The 19962-nt window shown below is 35.5% G+C and overlaps 1 protein-coding gene across 2 annotated transcripts in view; it reads left to right on the top strand.

Moving 5' to 3' along the window:
* Window positions 1-19962, top strand: part of ADAM10 (ADAM metallopeptidase domain 10) — a 127642-nt gene that overhangs the window by 18325 nt on the left and 89355 nt on the right. For both annotated transcript variants that reach the window (XR_006729826.1, XM_045530224.1), the window contains exon 2: window positions 11621-11771. Coding sequence is in view for 1 of the 2 variants with exons in the window: in XM_045530224.1 (XP_045386180.1) it covers window positions 11621-11771 (151 nt within the window). In the remaining variant the exon portion in view is untranslated. The remainder of the gene's footprint in view (window positions 1-11620; window positions 11772-19962) is intronic.

Raw genomic sequence — 19962 nt, 5'->3', positions numbered from 1 at the left:
GCTTGGGCGAGTGCCATGGCATCTGCCTAGCTCACAGCAACCTCAAACTCCTGGTCTCAGGCAATCCTCCTGCCTCAGCCTCCTGAGTAGCTGGGACTACAGGTGTGCACCACCACACCCAGCTATTTTTTTTCTATTTTTAGTAGAGAAGTGGTCTCACTTTTGCTCTTGCTGGTCTTGAACTCCTGAGCTCAAGCTGTCCTCCTGCCTCGGCCTCCCAGAGTGCTAGGATTATAGGTGTGAGCCACCACGCCCAACCAAGATATTCTTATTAAAGTCAGGAACAAAGTAAAAATGGTCTCACTTGGTGTTGTTCAGCATGGTTTGGTAGGCCTAGTTAGTGTAGTAAGTTTTCAGAGAAGGATAAATATTTTTAGGATTTTGCATTCAAAATCGAGAGATTCATGAATACCCTGTAGAGGCTGTGCAGTCCTCCTTCAGTGTCCATGGGGATTGGATCCTAGTACTTGCATATAATTTATAAATATCCTCCTGTATGCTTTACATCATTTCTAGATTACTTATAATACCTAATGCAATGCCTACACATACTTCATTTGGGTGGATTCAACATAGTACTCAGTGTGAGGCAAATTCAAATTTTGTCTTTTGGAACTTTGTGGAATTTCCCCCTCCCCCAAATATTTTGAATCTGTAGTTGGTTCAGTCCATAGATACAGAAACTGTGGATACCAAGGATTGACTGTATTAGTCAGGGTTCTCCAGAGAGACAGAAATAATAGGATATACATACGTAAGTATATATATGTGTGTATGTATATGCATATATGTGTGTACATGTATAAAGATAGATATATGAGAGGCGATTTTTACTAGGGGAATTGGCTCATGGGATTATGGAGACTAAGATACCCACACTAGGCTGTCTGCAAGCTGGAGATACTGGAATGCTGGTAGCATGGCTTGATACAAATATTAAGGTCTGAGAGCCAGGAGAGCCAGCCTGAGAACCTGGGGGGCGGGGGGTGGCGCTGCTGGAATGAGCCTGGACTTCTGATGTCCAAAGGTAAGAGAAGGGGGTCCCTGCTCCAGGAATGGAGGTGGGGAGGAAGTGAGGAAGAAGAGAGAGAGAGAGAGAGAATGAATTTGCCTTTTTATTCTATCCTAGTCTCCAGCCGATCTTCCTTACTCAGTCTACCTACTCACACACCAATCTCCTCTGTAAACACCCTTAGAAACACACCTAGAAATAATGCTTTACCTGTTCTCTAGGTATTCCTTAATTCAGTCAAGTTGACACCTAAAATTAACTATCACAGAGGTCTGTGGATCTCAGGTTAATAGTCCTATTGTAGAGGAAAAAACAAGGTAGGTTATAACTAGGCAACACTAATGAAACTATGTGCTTAAGTGACTTCGCAAAGGTTTGATACCAGTCTGTAATATTTTGTAAAGTTTGGCTTACTCAACTTGGCTGTTGTCTGAAAGCAGCAGTAGAAAATATGTAAATGAATGAGCATAGCAAGGTTGCAAAAACAGGTGGCTGGCTGAAACTGGCCTTTGGATTATAGTTTGCCACCCCCTGTTCTACATTATTTGGGAACTTTTTCTACTCAGTACGTTACCTGAGCTGTCAGTTGAGGTATTTTTTTTTTGCTTAAATGATAGCACCTGTGGTACATAGCCTTATTAATGTACTGTTAAATGCTTAGATTAAAGCAAGCATGCAGAAAACAAGGGATACAGATTGAGTATCCCTTATCTGAAATGCTTGGGACCAGAAGAGTTTCAGATTTTGGAAAATCTGAAATTTTGTACTCCAGTGAGCATTTCTTTTCAGTGTCTTTGTGCTCAAAATGTTTAAGATTTTTAGAGCATTTCGAAATTTGGATTTTTGGTACTCAGCCTTTATAGCTGCTGGCAGAAGTCAGGGAATTTCTGTATGAAGAAAAGTTGCAGTGCTTCTCAAAGTTGAATGTGCATACATATCACTCTAGGGATCAGGTGGGGCAAGGGGAGAGCCTGAGTCACTTGAGGGATCAGTAAGTAGATCTAGGAGGGAGTCCAAGATTCTGCATTGCTAAGTTTCCCCAGAGATACCTACTATGGTGCTTAGTCCCTGAAACACAGTTTAAATAGCAAGGTTCACTGTGTTCAGGAAAATGCAAAATGCTACACACAGAAAATGATTTAATTGGCTAACGATTGAAACATCCATAAACACATTTCCAGTCTCAGTGGTAATAATGAATGGACTTGTTATTTGAACACATGATGAGTAGTAGGTTTCCAGATTTTCTTTTAGATTTTTAGCTTTAGTGTTGAGCTTGACCTTCCAGTCTTCTAAGTATTTCTTAAAAATGGTCTGGTCAGTTGCTACTTTCTCCACTGATACTGTCCCTTGATGTTGGTATCCCCTAGTGTTCTTTTGGTACCTGTAATCACTGCTTGTCATTTAATCTTTTATTTTCCTAATTCTGTGGGAAATAGGATGTCCTTATTAGCAAAATATAGTTATTTAGGAATATTGAATCCTTACAGAGGATGCTTAATAGTTAATTGGAGGTGAGTAGAATGTTGATTCCATTTATTTAATGAGAAGATTGAGAAGATAAGTTGGAATATTTTAAATTGTCTTTTTATCTTTGTTTTTGATTCTGGACTTTTTTCTATTATGAAAATTTTATAACTTAGGGAAAAAGTAGAAAGAAGGGCCAAATACCCACATACCTACCACTTTTTAAAAAAATTTTTAGTTTTTCTTTTTTTTTAATTTCTTTTGGTGCCATGACTTGGGTATGAATACCTACCATTTTGATTCATTGTTTTTATTTTTTTAAAAATTTAGTCAGCTTTATTGAGGTATAGTTTATATGCAGTAAAATTCAACAGTTTTGAGTGTACAAATCTATGAATTTTGATCACTTCTTGGTCTTTTAAAAGGCTAAGATCAAGTGTGTGAATTTTGAGAAATATATTTACTCATATAACTACTACAGATAATCATAATGTAGAACATTTACATCAATCCCAAAAGTTTCTTGTGATGTTTGTAGTCAATTCAAAATATTTTCGCATTTTCCTTTTAATTTCTTTTTTGATCCATGGGCTATTTAGAAGTGTAAGTTATGAATATTTGGGGATTTTCTTGGATATCTGTTATTGATTTAATTCTGTAGTCAGAAAACATACTCATGGCGTGTGCCACCATACCTGGCTACTTTTTTTATTTTTATTTTTGTAGAGATGAGGTCTCTATATGTTGCCCAGGCTGGTCTGGAACTCCTGGCCTCAAGTGATCCTCTTGCTTTGGCCTCCCAAAGTGCTGGGATTACAGGCATAATCTAGTGCCTGGCCTAGATCATTTACTTTTAATGTAATTATTGATATGACTGAATTTTTTTTGTTGTTGTTGTTGAGACAGAGTCTCACTCTGTTGCCCAGGCTAGAGTGCTGTGGCATCAGCCTAGCTCACGGCAACCTCAAACTCCTGAGCTCAAGTGATCCTCCTGCCTCAGCCTCCCGAGTAGCTGGGACTACAGGCATGCGTCACCATGCCCGCCTATTTTTGTATATATATTTTTAGTTGTCCAGCTAATTTCTTTGTATTTTTTTAGTAGAGACAGGGTCTCGCTCTTGCTCAGGTTGGGATATGGCTGAATTTTAAACTACCATCTTACTATTTATTTTTTCTTCCATCTGTTCATAGTTCTTTCCCCCCCCCTTTTTCCCCTGTATTCTTTGGGATTAATTTACTTTTAAAAAATGATTCCAATTTATCTCTGCTTTTGGCTTATGTGATATACCTGTTTGTCAGTTTTTTTAGAGGTTGTTCCTAGGGTATAAAATATACGTTTATAACTTATAGTATACTGTCAAATATTAATAATGTTATTCCACTTCATGTAGAGTATAAGTACACTTCCATTTCTCTTCTCTTCTCCATTGTGCTGTTATTGTCATACATTTTAATTCATACATGTCATAAATTTCACAATACATTGTGTTTTTTAAAGAGATTAAAAATGAGAAAAGAAATCCTTTTTATTTTCTTATATAGTCATCATTTCTGTAACTATTCTTTATGTCAATATAGATTTCCATCTGGTATCATTCCTTTTGCTTGAAAAACTTCCTTTAACATTTCTAGTAATAGAAGTATCCTAGTGATGAATTATAAGCTCTGATCTTCAAAGAAAGGATTCATTTTGCCCTCTCCACCTTCATTTGTGAAAAATATTTTCACTGGGTATAGAATCTTAGGTTGAGAAAGTGTTTTTTTTTTTTTTTTGGAGACAGGGTCTCACTGTGTTGCCTGGGCTAGAGTGCTGTGGCATCAGCCTAGCTCACAGCAGCCTCAAACTCCTGGGCTCAAGCAATCCTCCTACCTCAGCCTCCCTAGTAGCTGGGACTACAGGCACGCGCCACCATGCCCGGCTAATTTTTTCTGTACATATTTTTAGTTGTCTATATAATTGCTTTCTATTTTTAGTAGAGATGAGGTCTCGCTCTTGCTCAGGCTGGTTTTTTTTTTTTTTTTTTCATTGTAGTACTTGGAACATTTTGCTGCATTATGTTCTACTTACATGGAGTGTGCTGTCATTTTTATCTTTGTTCCTTTGTATGTAATGTGTCTTTTTTCCTGGTTCCTTTGGTGCTTTTGCACCCACAGCTGATTTTAAGATTTTTTTTTTTTGCTCCCTAGTTTTTAGTCATTAGCCTGTGATATGCCTTTATTTGAGGTGTTTGTGTATATATGTGAATGTATATACACACACGTATATATTTATATAATAAATATTTTATGTTTATTCTCCTTGGGACTCATTGAGCATCTTGGATCTGTAGATTTACAGTTATAGCTTTCACTTTTCCCCTTATCATATTTGCTTTCCTGTGTGTTCCTTAACCTAAGGAACATATTTATAATAGCTGTGTTTACCTCCTTTTCTGCTTGTTCCATCATCTCTATAATTTCTGTTTCTAATGACTAGTTTTTCTTTTAGTTATGGGAGAAAAATATACTTACATTTTACTTTTTTACATGCATGGTAATTTTGATTGGATACAGGAATATTCTGAGTTTTAACATTTTTGAGTGTTTGATTTTATCTTTCCTTTAAACACTTTCAGACTTTTGGTGTGCAGTTAAGCTACTTGGAGTCAGTTAAGTCTAATTTATTATTCAAATTTGGAAGATTGCCTTTAAGCTTTGTTAGGGTTGATCCAAAACAGCCTTTTTAGATGGCTAATTTTACCCTACTAATAAAGTTGTTCTTTTCTTTTTTCTTTTTTTTTTTTTTTTTGAGACAGAGTCTCACTCTGTTGCCCGGGCTAGAGTGAGTGCCGTGGCATCAGCCTAGCTCACAGTAACCTCAAACTTCTGGGCTTAAGCGATCCTACTGCCTCAGCCTCCCAGAGTGCTAGGATTACAGGTGTGAGCCACTGCGCCCAGCCAAAGTTGTTATTTTTCTGAGGGCTGTACCCACCACAAGGTCTCTCTTCTCTGGATGGTAGAAATATGAACACATTCCGATCCTTGTATGAGCTTCAAAGGTTGTTCTTACTACTTTCTGGTAATTCATTTTTCTGTGGTGGAAGAGTTTATTCTCTCACATGCTCGGATCAGTACTCAGCCAAACACTTAATGGGATCCCACTTCAGGTTCTGTAGCTCTCTCTGTTCAGTTTCTTCCTTTTTGGTACTCTGTCCCACGATTCTAAATGCATGGCTTCCCTGAACCCAGATGTTTGTCTTATTCATTGACCATCAGGCTCTGGGTTTCTCCTCCCTGCACTCTGGCCTGGAAGCTGCTTGTGGGCAGTAAGTTGGGCCACTTGTAGTAGATCTCTCCTTATTTGTTTTTCTTTTCTTTTGTCCAGTTTTCTAATTATTAATCTTCGTAGGTTAAATTCAGTCTCTCTTACTCATTCATAGCCTGAATGGACACTGATTTAACATTTGCACCCTTTTTCTTTTCTACCCCTACTCCCAATCATCTTCAGTGTAAGTTACAGACATATCATTTTTACCCCTAAATACTTTAAAATGTATCTCCCAAAATTCAGAACATTCTCCTTCTATATAACCACAGTGTTCTTGTACTGAAGAAAATTAATAAGAATTTTTTTTTTTTTTTTGAGATAGTCTCACTCTGTTGCCCAGGCTGGAGTACACTGGTGCCATCATAGCTCAGTGCAGCCTCAAACTCTTGGGCTCAAGCGATCCTCTTGCCTCAGTCTCCCAAAGTTCTAGGATTACAGGTGTGAGCCACCATGCCTAGCCAATAAGAATTTCTTAATGTCATTTTAGACTTACTCCAGTTTTCCCAGGATTTTTCCAGATGTTTGTTTCATTCTCAGTTGGATTCTTTTTCTGTTTTCCTTTTTTTATTACTTTCATGATTTTTGCTGTAATATATATGCTTGTACAATGTTACATTGGTGGTTGTATGCCTCTTCTTTGACCAGATGTTCTTTTTGCTACTACATAATTCAGGTGGCTTCTTTCTTTTTCTTCTGTCTCTGATACTGGTGTATTTTTCCCCCCTCAACTCATAGTTTGAGGGCTGATTCTTTTGTTTTACTCATTTTTCTGCAGTCATGGGGGCATGATCATGTACAGTCTTTTTGAGAATTTCAGGGTTCTGTTCTCTTTTGAGATTTTAAAAATGAATTGTATGGTTCCTTTTATTTTTTTTTCTTCTTATCACTATAAGAATTAGTAAAAATGGTATGGCTTCTGAGGGTTAGGATCAGCAACCATCAGAAGTCCAGTGAGCTTTGCTTTTCCACATTTTCATTAAAATATTCTGTTCATTTCCTTGGCTGCCTGTTTGAAAGATTACATCATTAGGTTATGCCCACTGTTATATTAGTACACTGGCTCTCTTAAAACAAAAAAAAAAAAAAAAGAAAAGAAAGGAAAAAAACCTTTTGATTTGTAGTCTTTTCCAATTTCAGTGGTGTAAATACTCCAATTCAGGCAACCGACATAATGTCACAGATCATGAAGCTGGGAAGGTAATTGGCACTCATGAACGTGTATCAGCCAGCTCCAGCACACACTGGTTATTTTTTCTTGTTTGATTTCAGTGCTTGAGGATTGGTTCTGTTCTTTTCTTTTTGTGGGGGAGGGTAGGCTACTCCTCCCAACCCCCATTTCTCCCTTCATTTTATTAGAGGAGGAGAGAAATCATGAATACTGTTTCAATATAATATCTTAATGTCAGTTTTTTTCACATTACTGAAATCATATAACTGCTGATTTTTTAGTATAATAAACACAGAAACATTCCTAGGTCTTATGTAGAAGATGATAATGAGGTGGACTTGGTAACTGTGTATCCCTGGGTATTGTTTTTAACTTTCCCAATTAAACCTTGTGAATCATGTTTTGTCTCAGTTATAAAGATTCAGAAAATCATTAGGTCCTTTGCTAGTGAAAGTGAATATTATGTTGCTTTATAAAATTCCTTCTTGTGTGGGACAGAGAAAAGATGACTTTGTTTAATAACTCTCCTGATAGTGTTCCATCCATGTAAATAGTTGAGTTTTTATCATGAGTGCTGCACCAGAATAACAACAGTTATTGTTTTAAGTTATCATAAGTGACAAAACACTTTATCTGAACTGTGAGTTAAAAACTTAACTTTCTTGGTACTGAAAAAGGAGTGGAAGCACAGCTCTGCAAAGCTAAGCTTGTGCTGTGGCTACTGAGACTACATAAAAGAAATCCAGTTCAGTAACCTAATGGAAATCCTGCATTTGATTTTCAGAATGAAAAGAATTACTCAAAAGTTTTCATACTGTAGTTTCCCCATTCTTGATTTCTTCTCTTGATATGTTCTCTTGTGTGGGGTATTTTTTTAAACCCAAATATAAATTTAAAAATATTTTTAAAGGATTTGGAAAATGCATTGGTATAATATCCTTTTTTTATTATCAACCCTTTGGTCAATTTGCATGCATTGGCATAATATTTGATTCCATTATTTAGTCTTGATTTTTAAAAGTTCTACACTAGCCAGTTTTGTTATCTCCTACACATTGGCTTCACTGTATTTTCTTTACTAGTTGTGAAGATAGTTTTGTACTCTATTCCTGTCACCTCTCTTGAGAGGAGTACATTCAAGAGGAGGGTGAAGTAGCTCAATAATTATTTAAACGGTCCTTTTATTTTATCCTTTATGCTAAGCATTTTACATGCATTTAAGGTAGACATTGTTGTCTCCATTTTAGGGAAAACCCCTGAGATTTAAAAAACTTAAATGATTATGCAGTTCATGTGGTCTTCGCTAGGAAGTATCAGAATTCAAACCCAGTTTTGTTTTTATTCCTGAATTTATGGCCTCAATGTGTGTATATTGGTCTCAAAGGCAAGTGTGGGAGAAAAAAAGGAGGAGGGGGAAGAGATGATGATGGAAAATTTATTGAATCTTTGCTGCATGGTAGGCACTTTCTTAATTGTTGCACATGTTTACATCATTTAATCTGTGTAGTAGGCTTTTTTTTTTCCTTCTTCTTTTTGTGAGACGGATTCTTGCTCTGTCACCCTGGCTAGAGTGCAGTGATGTCATGATAGCTCACTGCAACCTCAGACTCCTGGGCTCAAGTGATCCTCCTGCCTCTGCCTCCTGAGTAGCTGGGAGCACCACCACTCCAGGCTAATTTTTTCTATTTTTATAGAGATGGGGGTGGGGGTGGGGGTGGGGTCTCACTCTTGCTCAGGCTGGTCTGGAACTCCTGAACTCAAGTGATCTTCCTGCCTTGGCCTCCCAGAGTGCTAGAATTACAGGCATGAGCCACTGCACCTGGCCTGTGTAGTAGTCGTTTTAAGAGAGAGTTACTCTGTGCCTCTACATTTTACAGATGGGAAACTGAAGCTTAGTAGTTTTCCATTTAATCTGGGAAACAATTAATAAATGAAGGTAATGCTATTCAACCTCAGATAATTTTTTTATTCTAGTAAAAAATAATGTAAAATTTGCCATTTTCTAAGTGTACAGTTCAGTAGTGTTAAATATTTTCACATTGTGGTGCAGCTAATCCCCAGAACTTAAATTTAGATAATTTGACATCAGAGTTTGTGCTCTTAACCACATAAATGAAAAGCCACTAACTGCAAACAGAAAGTTTAGTGATGGAAAGTTTAGACTGTAGGCAATACAATAGGCAAACCATTATAGTTTTTCTTTTTTCAAAAAATTTGTTTTATTTGTTTTATGAAAGAGGGCAGTTTTCTTTAGGAAGAAAGTTTACTTGATTTGTTAAGGAATCACCTTTTAATTCTGGTGAAAGATGGAGGAACAAGGACTAAATTTGCCTTCTTGTCTGAAAGGAAATAAGAAAACCAGGAAAAAAACAGAGAAACGGTGGTTTTTTTAGGCGTTGGTCATGGAGGCAGTGAAGGACACTGAGAGAGGGGGAGCAAGAAGGCTAGCCCTGATTGTGCCAGCTTTCTGCCTTGAAAAAATTTCCTGGCTGTAGTGCTATAATAGGAAACCTAGGTGGACACCACTGAAGGTCCCGAGTTGAGGAGATGGAGCTGAGAGGCAAGGTAGACCAAAGTGGCTGTAGTTCACAGACAGAATATCAGGAAGAAGAGAGCAGCTAGAGTGAGAGGCTAGGAGTTTGAGACGAGTCTGAGCAAGAGTGTGACCCCATCTCTACCAAAATATAGAAAAATTAGCCAGGCATGGTGGCACACACCTGTAGTCCCAGCTACTTGGAAGGCTTGAGGCAGGAGGATCAATTGAGCCCAGGAGTCTGAGGTTGCAGTGAGCTATGATAACTCCACTGCACTCTAGCCTGGGTGACAGAGCAAGACTCGGTCTCAAAAAAAAAAAAAAAATCATAGAATATTATAAAATATAGCAAAGGCCATTTGATAGTCATAAAGGCATATAATTAATCCAAGAGGCATAATAATCATATGTATATAATAATAGCTTCAAAAATACATGAAGCAGAGAACTGCAAGGAGAAATAGACAAAGCTACAATCCTAGACAGATTTGAATACCCCTCTCTCAGTAACAGAATAGGTAGGAAATAAGGATATAAAAGACTGGCACAACACTCTTGATCAACTTAACCTGAGTGACATTTATAAAACACGCCACCAATAAGAGTAGAGATTGACATTTCTAGAATACTTCCTCATAACAACAGAATACACATTCTTTTCAAGCATACCTGAAACATTTGCAAAGATAAACCATCTTCTGGGTCATACAGGATGTCTCAATGTATTTAAAAGTACTGTTGTCATACAGAGTGTGTTCTTTGGCTATAGAAGAATTAAATTAGAAATCAATGACAAAAATATAACTGAAAACATTTCAGTATGTGGACAGTTAGTAACGGACATTTAACACATGGATCAAAGAAGAAATCAAATCCGAAATTAGAAAGTATTAATATGTTGAACAGAGTGAAAATGAAAACACACCAAGATTGTGGAATTCTGCTAAAGGAGTTCTTAGGAGACATTTGTAGCACTAAACCACCTATGTGAGAGAAGGAGGAGGGTCTTAAATTGATGGCCTCACCTTATGGAACTAGAAACAGAAGAGCAAATTAAATCCAAAGTAAGCAGAAGGAAAGAATAAAGATCAAAGTAAAAATCACCAAAATAGAAACAGAAAAATAAGGAAGAAAAAAATCAGAGGAATTAAAAAGTGGCTCTTTGAGAAGATCAGTAAAATTGATAAATCTTTATCCTGATCAGGAACATAAGATATAGATTAGCTATATCAGGAATGAGAGAGATGACATCACTACAGATTAAAAAATATATAAAAAACATAAGGGAATATTATGAACAACTTTATTTCTATAAATTCAACAACTTGGGTGAAATGGACAAATTCCTACCAAAGTTCACTCAAGAAGAAATAAAAAACACGAATAGCTCTTTATCTATTCATGAAATTGAAATTGCATTTAAAAACCTTTCCATAAAGAAAACTCCAGACCAAGATGGCTTCACCAGTGAATTCTACTAAACACTGAAAAAAGAAATAATACTAATTCTACATAAATTGGTCCAGAAAATTGAAGAAGAGGTAATACTTCTCAAAACATTTTTTGCCCTGCCACCAAAACTTGACAGAGGTAATACAAGAAGAGAAAACTCCAAACCAGTATCTCTCGTGAACATACGTAACAAAAATTATAAACAAAATTACAGCAAATTGAATCCAACAGTATGACCAAGTGGGGTTTATCTCAGGAATGCAAGGTTGTTTTAACATTCAAAAATCAATCAATTTAATTCACCATATTATTAAACTAAAAAGAAAAAACTGTGTGATCATCTTAATAGATACAGTAAGAGCAGGTGACAAATCAGCATCTGTTCCTGATAGAGTGTTAATTAGCAAAGTATGAATAGAAGGAAATTTCCTCAGCCTGATAAAGGACATCTAAAACAAACCTACAGCTAACATCCAGAATTTTGCATATGATCGAAATTACTATTACCATAAGATTTAAAAAATACATATTAAGATAATATTAGTGAGGGTATTCATATTATTAGTACTGGTATTGGGCGGATAATTATTTCATAAATATTCATAGTTATTTGAATAATCATGGAATCATGTTAGAACCTTCAAGATGATACTAATTCAAACTGTTTTCTATTTTTTATAGGTCAGTATGGGAATCCTTTAAATAAATACATTAGACATTATGAAGGATTATCTTACAATGTGGATTCATTACACCAAAAACACCAGCGTGCCAAAAGAGCAGTCTCACATGAGGACCAGTTTTTACGTCTAGATTTCCATGCCCATGGAAGGTGAGTAAGTTTATTGCTGACTGTGTTTGAAGTTCCCCTGTGTTCAATCTAATTTAAAAGAAGAAATGTATACCCTTAATTTTCCTTCTTTAATGGAAAGGTCTCCATTTGGAAATGCAGCTTCTGGTGAAATTTGGTATATATATTAAAAAATGTGTTTTAGTGCGCACCGTCTGGAGGATGGACATGCTTGAAGCTCTGACTCGGGTGGGGCAAGGGTATTATATACAACCTAAACATTTGTACCCCTGTAATATGCTGAAATAAAAAAAAAAAATAAAAAATATGAAAGTGTTTTATGCTACTGATTTGTGTACAAAGAAATAAAAAGAAAAAAATTTTAAAAGTGTGTTTTAAAATGGATTGCCCTTTTATATTGTTAGGCAAACAGTCAGATTTAAATATTTTGGAATATATGAATCAGATCTTATATTATTAAAAGGTATATCTTTATAGAAGTTTCTATATTCACATTTTCCATGAGTTTTTATATGTTTTATGGTCAGTATATCTACCAGTGCCAGCAGTGAAGATAACTAGTTGTATATCATTGAATAAGTCACTTAATTTCTCATTAATTCAGTTTTACCAGTTCTAAAATGACAGCTGTTTGATTACCTGCTGTACTGTTCAATTCTCAAATAGAATTGTTAAGGGATAATGAAAGGGGGGAGCCAAGGGAAAAAAGTGAAAAATCATACTTAATTGAGTGCCTGTTGTGTTCTGGAGGCTTTATATGCATTTTCTTATTTAATCTTCTCAACACCCAGACAAAGGTAAATATCTTTTTATAACTGAGGAGACTAAGGCTCAGAGAAGTTAAATAACTCATACAGCACAGATTTCGCCCAGACATGGCTGACTCAAAAACCCCGTATTTTTTTTCTTTCTATGTGTTAGGGATGCTTACATACAAAATCTTTGAGATTTTTGTCAGGCTCTCTGTCTTGCCTATAATTAGTAAATCTATTCCTTTCTAACTTTTTCTGCTGATGTAGTCCTGATTGAAACCTATATTGCTCACTTTCTAATAGGTTTCCCAGCTTCCGCTCACATTAAAGCTATCCTATGTACTGCTATGAGATGACTCTACTCTAAATGGTTCCTTTTTCAATGCCACCTTTTGCTCTGATTTCTTCAATTATTGTTTGCCAGATTTCTTAATTCAAGTTTCTCTATAATTAATCCTGGTCTATTATTTTAAAATTACTTTATTCTACTTTCCAGCATCCAGTCTCTGTTTCACTCAAAATGATCTTAGTGTTTGCTGCATGTATAGTTTGTTCTCTGTGTTATTTATCTTAAATCCTAATCATGTTTTCAAAAAAAATTTAATTTTTAAATTTTTATTTTTAGAGATAAAGTTTCACTCTGTCACCCAGGCTAGAGTGGATACAGTGGCATGTTCATAGTTCACTGCAATCTTGAACTCGTGGGCTGAAGTGATTCTCCTGCCTCAGTCTCCTAAGTAGTTACAACTATAGGTGTGCGCCACCATGCCTGGTTAATTTTTAAAATTTTCATAAAGATGGGGTCTCACTGGTCTTGAACTCCTGGCCTTAAGCAGTTTTCCTGTCTCAGCCTCCCATAGAGCTCGGATTACAGGCATGAGCTACTGTGCCCAGACCTGATCATCTTTTAATGCACAATTCAACTTCTGCCTCTTAGACACTTTACTGCTTCCTCTGAGCTTTAAAATTACTTCTCTGTACTATTGGCATTTGATCCTTTTCATATGTGTACTTCTTATTTACTTTTCTATAACTTTGTTTTTTGTTCCTCACAGGCAGGCACCTTGACTACTACTTAGTATGATTCATTGTATTGTATATATAGTGCAGGTCCTTAAGAAAAGATATTAATGGCTGAAAAATCAGATAACCAGAAATGCTATGAAACCAAGTTTTTTGCACATGGAAATAAATGTATTACTTAATAATATTTTCCATATTACAAAAGTAAATGATCATCATTGAAAAAAATTATTTTCAAGTTATAAAATCTCTTCTTTTGAAGGAGGAAAAAAGATTCATTTCAGGGTCTGTTTATTTTTCTAGATAAAAGTTTTAATGGCAGCAATACATGTAAATTTTTATGACTCTTCAGATATTCAAAAATTACTCATTCTTTATTAGTATGTACTGTAAAATACTAAGCAATCATTACCCTTCCTAAGTTTTTAATGACCATTTCAAAATATACTTAATATTATATACCAAATATGGTTTGGCTGCCAAAGGGAAAAGATGAGAGTCTAGCTGCTTTTGGTTGGATTCCTATTATATCATTAAATTTTTGTTAGATCTTTCACATAATTCGCATTGAGTATGTGGCAAAGCCAAATCCATAGCTCCTTTGTGTGTGTATAAGTGAGGGGGGGAGAGAGTATGCGTGAGTGAGCATGCTGTCATTTAGTCATACCAAAAATTTTTTTTTACTGTTAGTTAAAAGTTACCTAGTATAGGCTATGGGTGATAGAAACATAAATCAAATATAGATCTAATAGGAGTGGTCAGATGTACCTATTGTATAAGAGGCAAATGTGATATGATACATTATAGATAAAATGCTGTAGATATTCAAATGAGGGAGAACTTCTGGCTGAAAGTCTAAGCAAAGGACCTAGAACCAGGTAATCTCATACTTTGTGGTCTTATACTAGTCATCTTTGGGTACTTTTAACACAAGTCCGTTTAATTGTATAAATCAGTGTATTTTCTAGAATTCATCCAATTTCAGATATTTTCTCAATTATTATACTTGTATATTCACACTGTCTCAGAATTTGTGTCCTAAAACATGGTCATTATAATTACCTTCTAACATACCTTAGTTAAAAATGTAATAATCTGATGGTCTTATTTTTTTCTCTCCTTGGAATAGGTCTACAAAATGACTGAAATGCTATAATTACAGATTTCCTGCTAGGTCTCTCTTCCTGTTCCATTATATAACAAATACTAGTTTTTGTATACTATAACCCCTCCTAACAGGATTCCTATGTGTGTACAAATTATTATTTGGTTAATAACAACTTGTAATAATCTATACTTTATTTTTGTAAATTTTAATTTTTATATTTTTTATTTATATTTATTATGAATATAGTTTTGGGATGACTTTGGGCTACAGTTAGCTGTAGCCCAGCCCATAGAGTATTCACTGTGGCTAGACTGGTTATCTGTTTTTTGTACTTTTAAAAATATCAAGTAGAGTTTGTTTCTTCCATTCACACAGTAAGGCTTAGTCCCCTAGAATTAGATAACTGTACTTCAGTTAATTACAGAATACATTAAATACCGTGCAGTTAACTTAGACATACAAAGAAGAATATACTTGAAAAGGATTCTGCTTAGTTTTCTGCTTAGATAATTATGACTTACATTTCTGGGTAGTAGCACAGTGTGTGTGTGTGTGTGTGTGTGTGTGTTTGTGTGTGTGGTGTGTATGTGTTTAAGTATTAAAGTAATTTTTTGTGGTGTTTATTTTATACCTAAGCATATGAACAACCAAACCTCTTTCTTGTTTTCTTTTTGAGACAGAGTCTCCCTCTTACCCTGGGTAGAGTACAGTGGTATTGTAGCTCACTGCAACCTCAAATTTCTGGGCTCAAGCGATCCTCCTGCCTCGGCCTCCTGAGTAGGTGGACTACAGGTGCATACCACCACGCCCAGCTAATTTTTCTATATTTAGTAGAGACGGGGGTCTTGCTCTTGCTCAGGCTGGTCTTGAACTCCTGATTACAGGCAATCCTCCCACTGAGGCCTTGCTATTGGAGTCATTTAGTGAGATAGGGAATAACTGGAGCAGCTGTGAATTTGAGGAGAGATCATAAGTTTGATTTGGAGATGTTATGTGAAGTTCAGGAGGAGGGCCTTGGAGAAAGCTCTGCTAAATGCCAGCAGTTTAGGGGTCAGGAGGAGAAGGGGATGTAGAGACCGAAGAGTGGTTAGAAAAGTAGAATAAAATTTGAGAGCATGATATTCTAGAAGCCAAAGAAAGAATGTTTCATGGAGGGGAGTGGTTAGTTGCTGCCTCTTGCTTCATTCTCAATATTTTTAGTTCATGTTACATGTTACTTATCTTTCTTTGAATGTCTTTAGTTCTGTTTGTTCTTGCTGATCTAATTACACAGATTACTAGTCCATATTTGGATGTATTGTAGTCACATAAAAAGATAAGTAACATTTTTGAGTCTCCAATGATTCATAACAGCCAGTATATTTTTGGGCATTTTGTTTACAAGAGCATAATGGGCCAATATCATTAGATACCATCTCTACTAATTCTCTGGTGATTGATTACCAGGACCCAGTTATCTTTTAAGTATAGCTTGGCAAATTTCTTTTTAAATGTGTGAAGTACAGACATTGTATTTGTCCGTAGTAAAATTGTTCTGCCCGTATATGTGACTCCCAAAACCTTTTTATGTTTTAATTTCTCAAATAGCTTACCCTTACCTGTCAAACTGAGTGAATCTTTCACATTCTTTATCTTGAGAGACCTTAGAGGTCACTTTGTCTAACTTAATATTGAATGAGATTTCTGAAGCATGAATATGCACTGCCAGTTTTTACTTTTTTGATCTCCTTCTTTCAGATTCCTTTTCATTGACAAATCCTTCTTTTAGATATAATTCCATTGATTATGCTTTATAAGTCAGTCTTTTATTTTTATCTTTTACCAGGAAGGTGTTCTGCATTTTGCTATCCTGGAGGTTTGTTACGTATCCTAAGCAGGGAACTATAGTTTGGTGTGGTGGAAAGGTTGTTGGTTGGGTAATTGAAGACCTTGGTTCAGATTCAGACTCTGATTTTGTGTGATCTTGGTCAAGTCATCCTTCTCTGATTTGTTAAATTAGTAAATTTAGGTGATCTTGTGATTTTATACATTTGGGCTACGTCAGGAGTCTGAAGAATTGAAGTCTCCCTCTACTCTTAAACCCTGTCATTTTTTTAGTGTTTTATATACAACAGTTTGCTTGCCAATTATTTAATTATGTACTTGCATGAGATTGGAAGCCATTTACAGAAATCTTATTTTTTTCTCCAGTAGATAAATTTACTTATTTACTTATTTATTTAGAGGTAGGGTCCCACTCTATTGTGCACGTTGGAGTGCAGTGGTGTGATCATAGCTCACTGAAGCCTTGAACTCCTGAGCTCAAGTGATCCTCCTGCTTCAGCCTCCCTAGTAGCTGGAACTACAAGAGTGTGCAACCATGCCTGGTTAATTTTTAATTTTTAATTTTTTTGTAGCAATGGGGTCTTGCTTTGTTGCCCAGGCTGGTCTTGAACTCTTGGCCTCAAGCAATTCTCCTACTTTGGCCTTCCAAAGTGCTGGGATTACAGGTGTGAGCCATTGCATTTAGCCTAAATTTACTTATTCTGTAATCACGTACAGTACATATAATCATGTGTTCTGTAATGATGCCATCATGACAAGTTTTTTGGCTCTCCTGAATGAGACTCACTTGTTCTTCTCGTACAGGATAAAGTTACTCATTTTAGCTTAAGTTTTAGTTTCACTTTTAGCTTCCTTAGGGACTCTTATAGATTTTTGTGTATTTTTGCTTATTTGAAGAAATTTATGTACCCCAGGGTAACCTGGAACTGTGTTTTTCAAACTGTAGAGCCCTAAAATTTCACTGGAAGATGCCTCAAGTACTGCCCAGTGGGAAGTGTACATTGGCTGACTCCCTGCCCTTTCTGCCTCTATAGACCTCTTCTATTTTATCCTTTTTTTAAAAATATTGGGCTTCTGTAAGATAATTTGAAAAAAGGACTTTTCAATTTCAAAATGTATTAATGGAAGTAAACTGGAAAATTGACTCAATAATATTGCATGTTAACATTAATTTGTCTTAAAAAATAATTTGAATGGAGACTCTCAAGCATTTTTATTAAGAAGGTTAATGTTAAGAGGAAATGAACGTCTGAAGACATCAGTGATGCCCTAGTTAAGTGTAGTTATTCCTGCTAATCACTAACCCACATGTACCAAAGTTCTGTTCCTTTTAGGTATGCTAGAACTCTATTCATAAAGATAGTCCTGGTCTCTGAGACTCTGGATTACTCTGATAGTACTTTGAAGCAAGATTTTTGCCCTTATGTTTCCTCTCTATATTGCCAATGTACTTTGTTAGTTGGGGCTTTTTGTCCTGTTATGGCTTCAGTTTGAGGGATGCACCCAGTATCTGTTGCTGTTTTCTTCTGAAAATCAGAGATATAGTATTTTTAGCTAAAATAGCAATCCAATAAGAAAAGTCAACTTCTTTTACTCTGCAGTAGTCCCTCCTTTTTAATGGAGGCTATGGTATAAGACCCCCAGCAAATGCCTGAAACCATAGATAGTATCGAACCCTGTATATACTGTTTTTCCTATACATACCTACCTGTGATAAAGTTTAATTCATAAATTAGGCAAAGTAAGAGAGTAACAACAATAAATAATAAAATAAAACAATTATAATATACTGTGATAAAAGTTATGTAAATGTGGTCCCCCCCCTCAAAATCTTATTGTATGTACTCAGCTAGTTTTGGACCTCATTTGACCATGGGTAACTGAAACAACACGATAACTACTTTGTATTCTCACTGTTCTAACCTATAGAAAGTTGGTGCTTTATATAAAGATGTGGAAGGTTATGTGATCTTCCAGAAAACTTATGAATCATATCCTAACATAATTTATTTCATTGCTCTGTACCAAAGGTGTTTCTAGTATCTCTATCATTTGTCCGATTTGGATATAGAGTGATTTTCCAAAGCCTGAGAAAGGAAAACAAATTATTATTACCACATGATGGAACTGCATATTCAGAGCACTGAGACTGAGGAATCAGCATCTGTTTGCTGTATTTTTTCAAATTGCTATCATGTGTTAAACTGATTTTCTCCCACTATAACTTCATTCCATTCTTTATAACTTTACCATAATGCCAAAGCCAAAAAAGAATTATAACAAAACTGTTATAATCAAGATGACAGACATAATACTGTTGATTCATAAAATCAATATAATAGTTAAATCTAAGGGCATGAAAACATTCCCAGTAATGTTTTTTATGCAGGACATCTTAACCTCTTCAGAGGAAATTTAAAGTTTATCTTTGATGACAGTTTAATATATTATAATAATAATAGAAAGAACCAAACCTGCTAAAAGAAACATAGTAAAAAGAGGACAGAGTTTAGCCATAGTCTTGAAAAGTGGCTCAAGCATTAATAATCAAAGAGAATTTCTTATGGTAGTATTGTAAAGCACAATTTACAGTGAAAGTCAAATGAGGTTATATTTTCACTTCTGTTTCTTACTTGCATTTATTCAGATTTTAAAGGTGACTTGATAGAGACATAATATTACATTGACACTACTACAACACTCAGCATGTGTTAGCTTGACTTTTTACATCACATGCTTGGGAGGCATTTGTGATATGTTGGAAAGAGCTCTATGCAGCAACCAAATATTAGAATTCTAGTCCTAATTCTAGTCTTGTGACCTTCAGTTATACCCTTTGATTAAAATATTCATTATGCCTTCTTTGCACTGTTGCTGTGAGGGTAAGATGCAGTAATATATGTACAGGTGCTCTGGAAATTGCAAACCACTGTACTGTATGTATTTAAGAATGTTATAATCTCACCATTATCTTCACGGTACCACCATCTCAACCAAATCTCTTGGGCATTTTACCATTAAGATAGGTGGCCATTGATTGTCATTAAGATTCTTCAGAAGAGAAAAAAATTATATACATAAAAAAAGGTAGCTGTATGATTTGATTTATACCCCAGCTTTTTGGAATGCAGTGATTTTAAAAATTTATTTTTATTGAAGTAAAATAACATTAAAATTACAATTTTAACCATTTTTATGTGTACAATTCGGTGGTATTAAGTACATCCATAATGTTGTGCAAACATCACCACTATCCATCATCCCAAACAGAAACTATATACTCATTAAATAGTAACTCCCCGTTTTTCTCCCCCTCCAGCCCCTGGCAACCAACCACTCTATCTTGGTGAATTTGCCTATTCCAGGTACCTCAGATAAGTGGAATTGTAGAATATTTGTGACTGACTGCTTTCACTTACTGGAATGTTTTCAAGGTTCATCTATGTTGTAGCAAATATAAGAATTTCATTACTTTTTAGGGATGAGTGATATTCTATTGTTTGTA

This window comes from Lemur catta, chromosome 1 (genome assembly GCF_020740605.2).
Source record: "Lemur catta isolate mLemCat1 chromosome 1, mLemCat1.pri, whole genome shotgun sequence".
NCBI classification, from domain to species: Eukaryota; Metazoa; Chordata; class Mammalia; order Primates; family Lemuridae; genus Lemur; species Lemur catta.
This window is presented reverse-complemented; position numbering and strand designations above follow the sequence as displayed.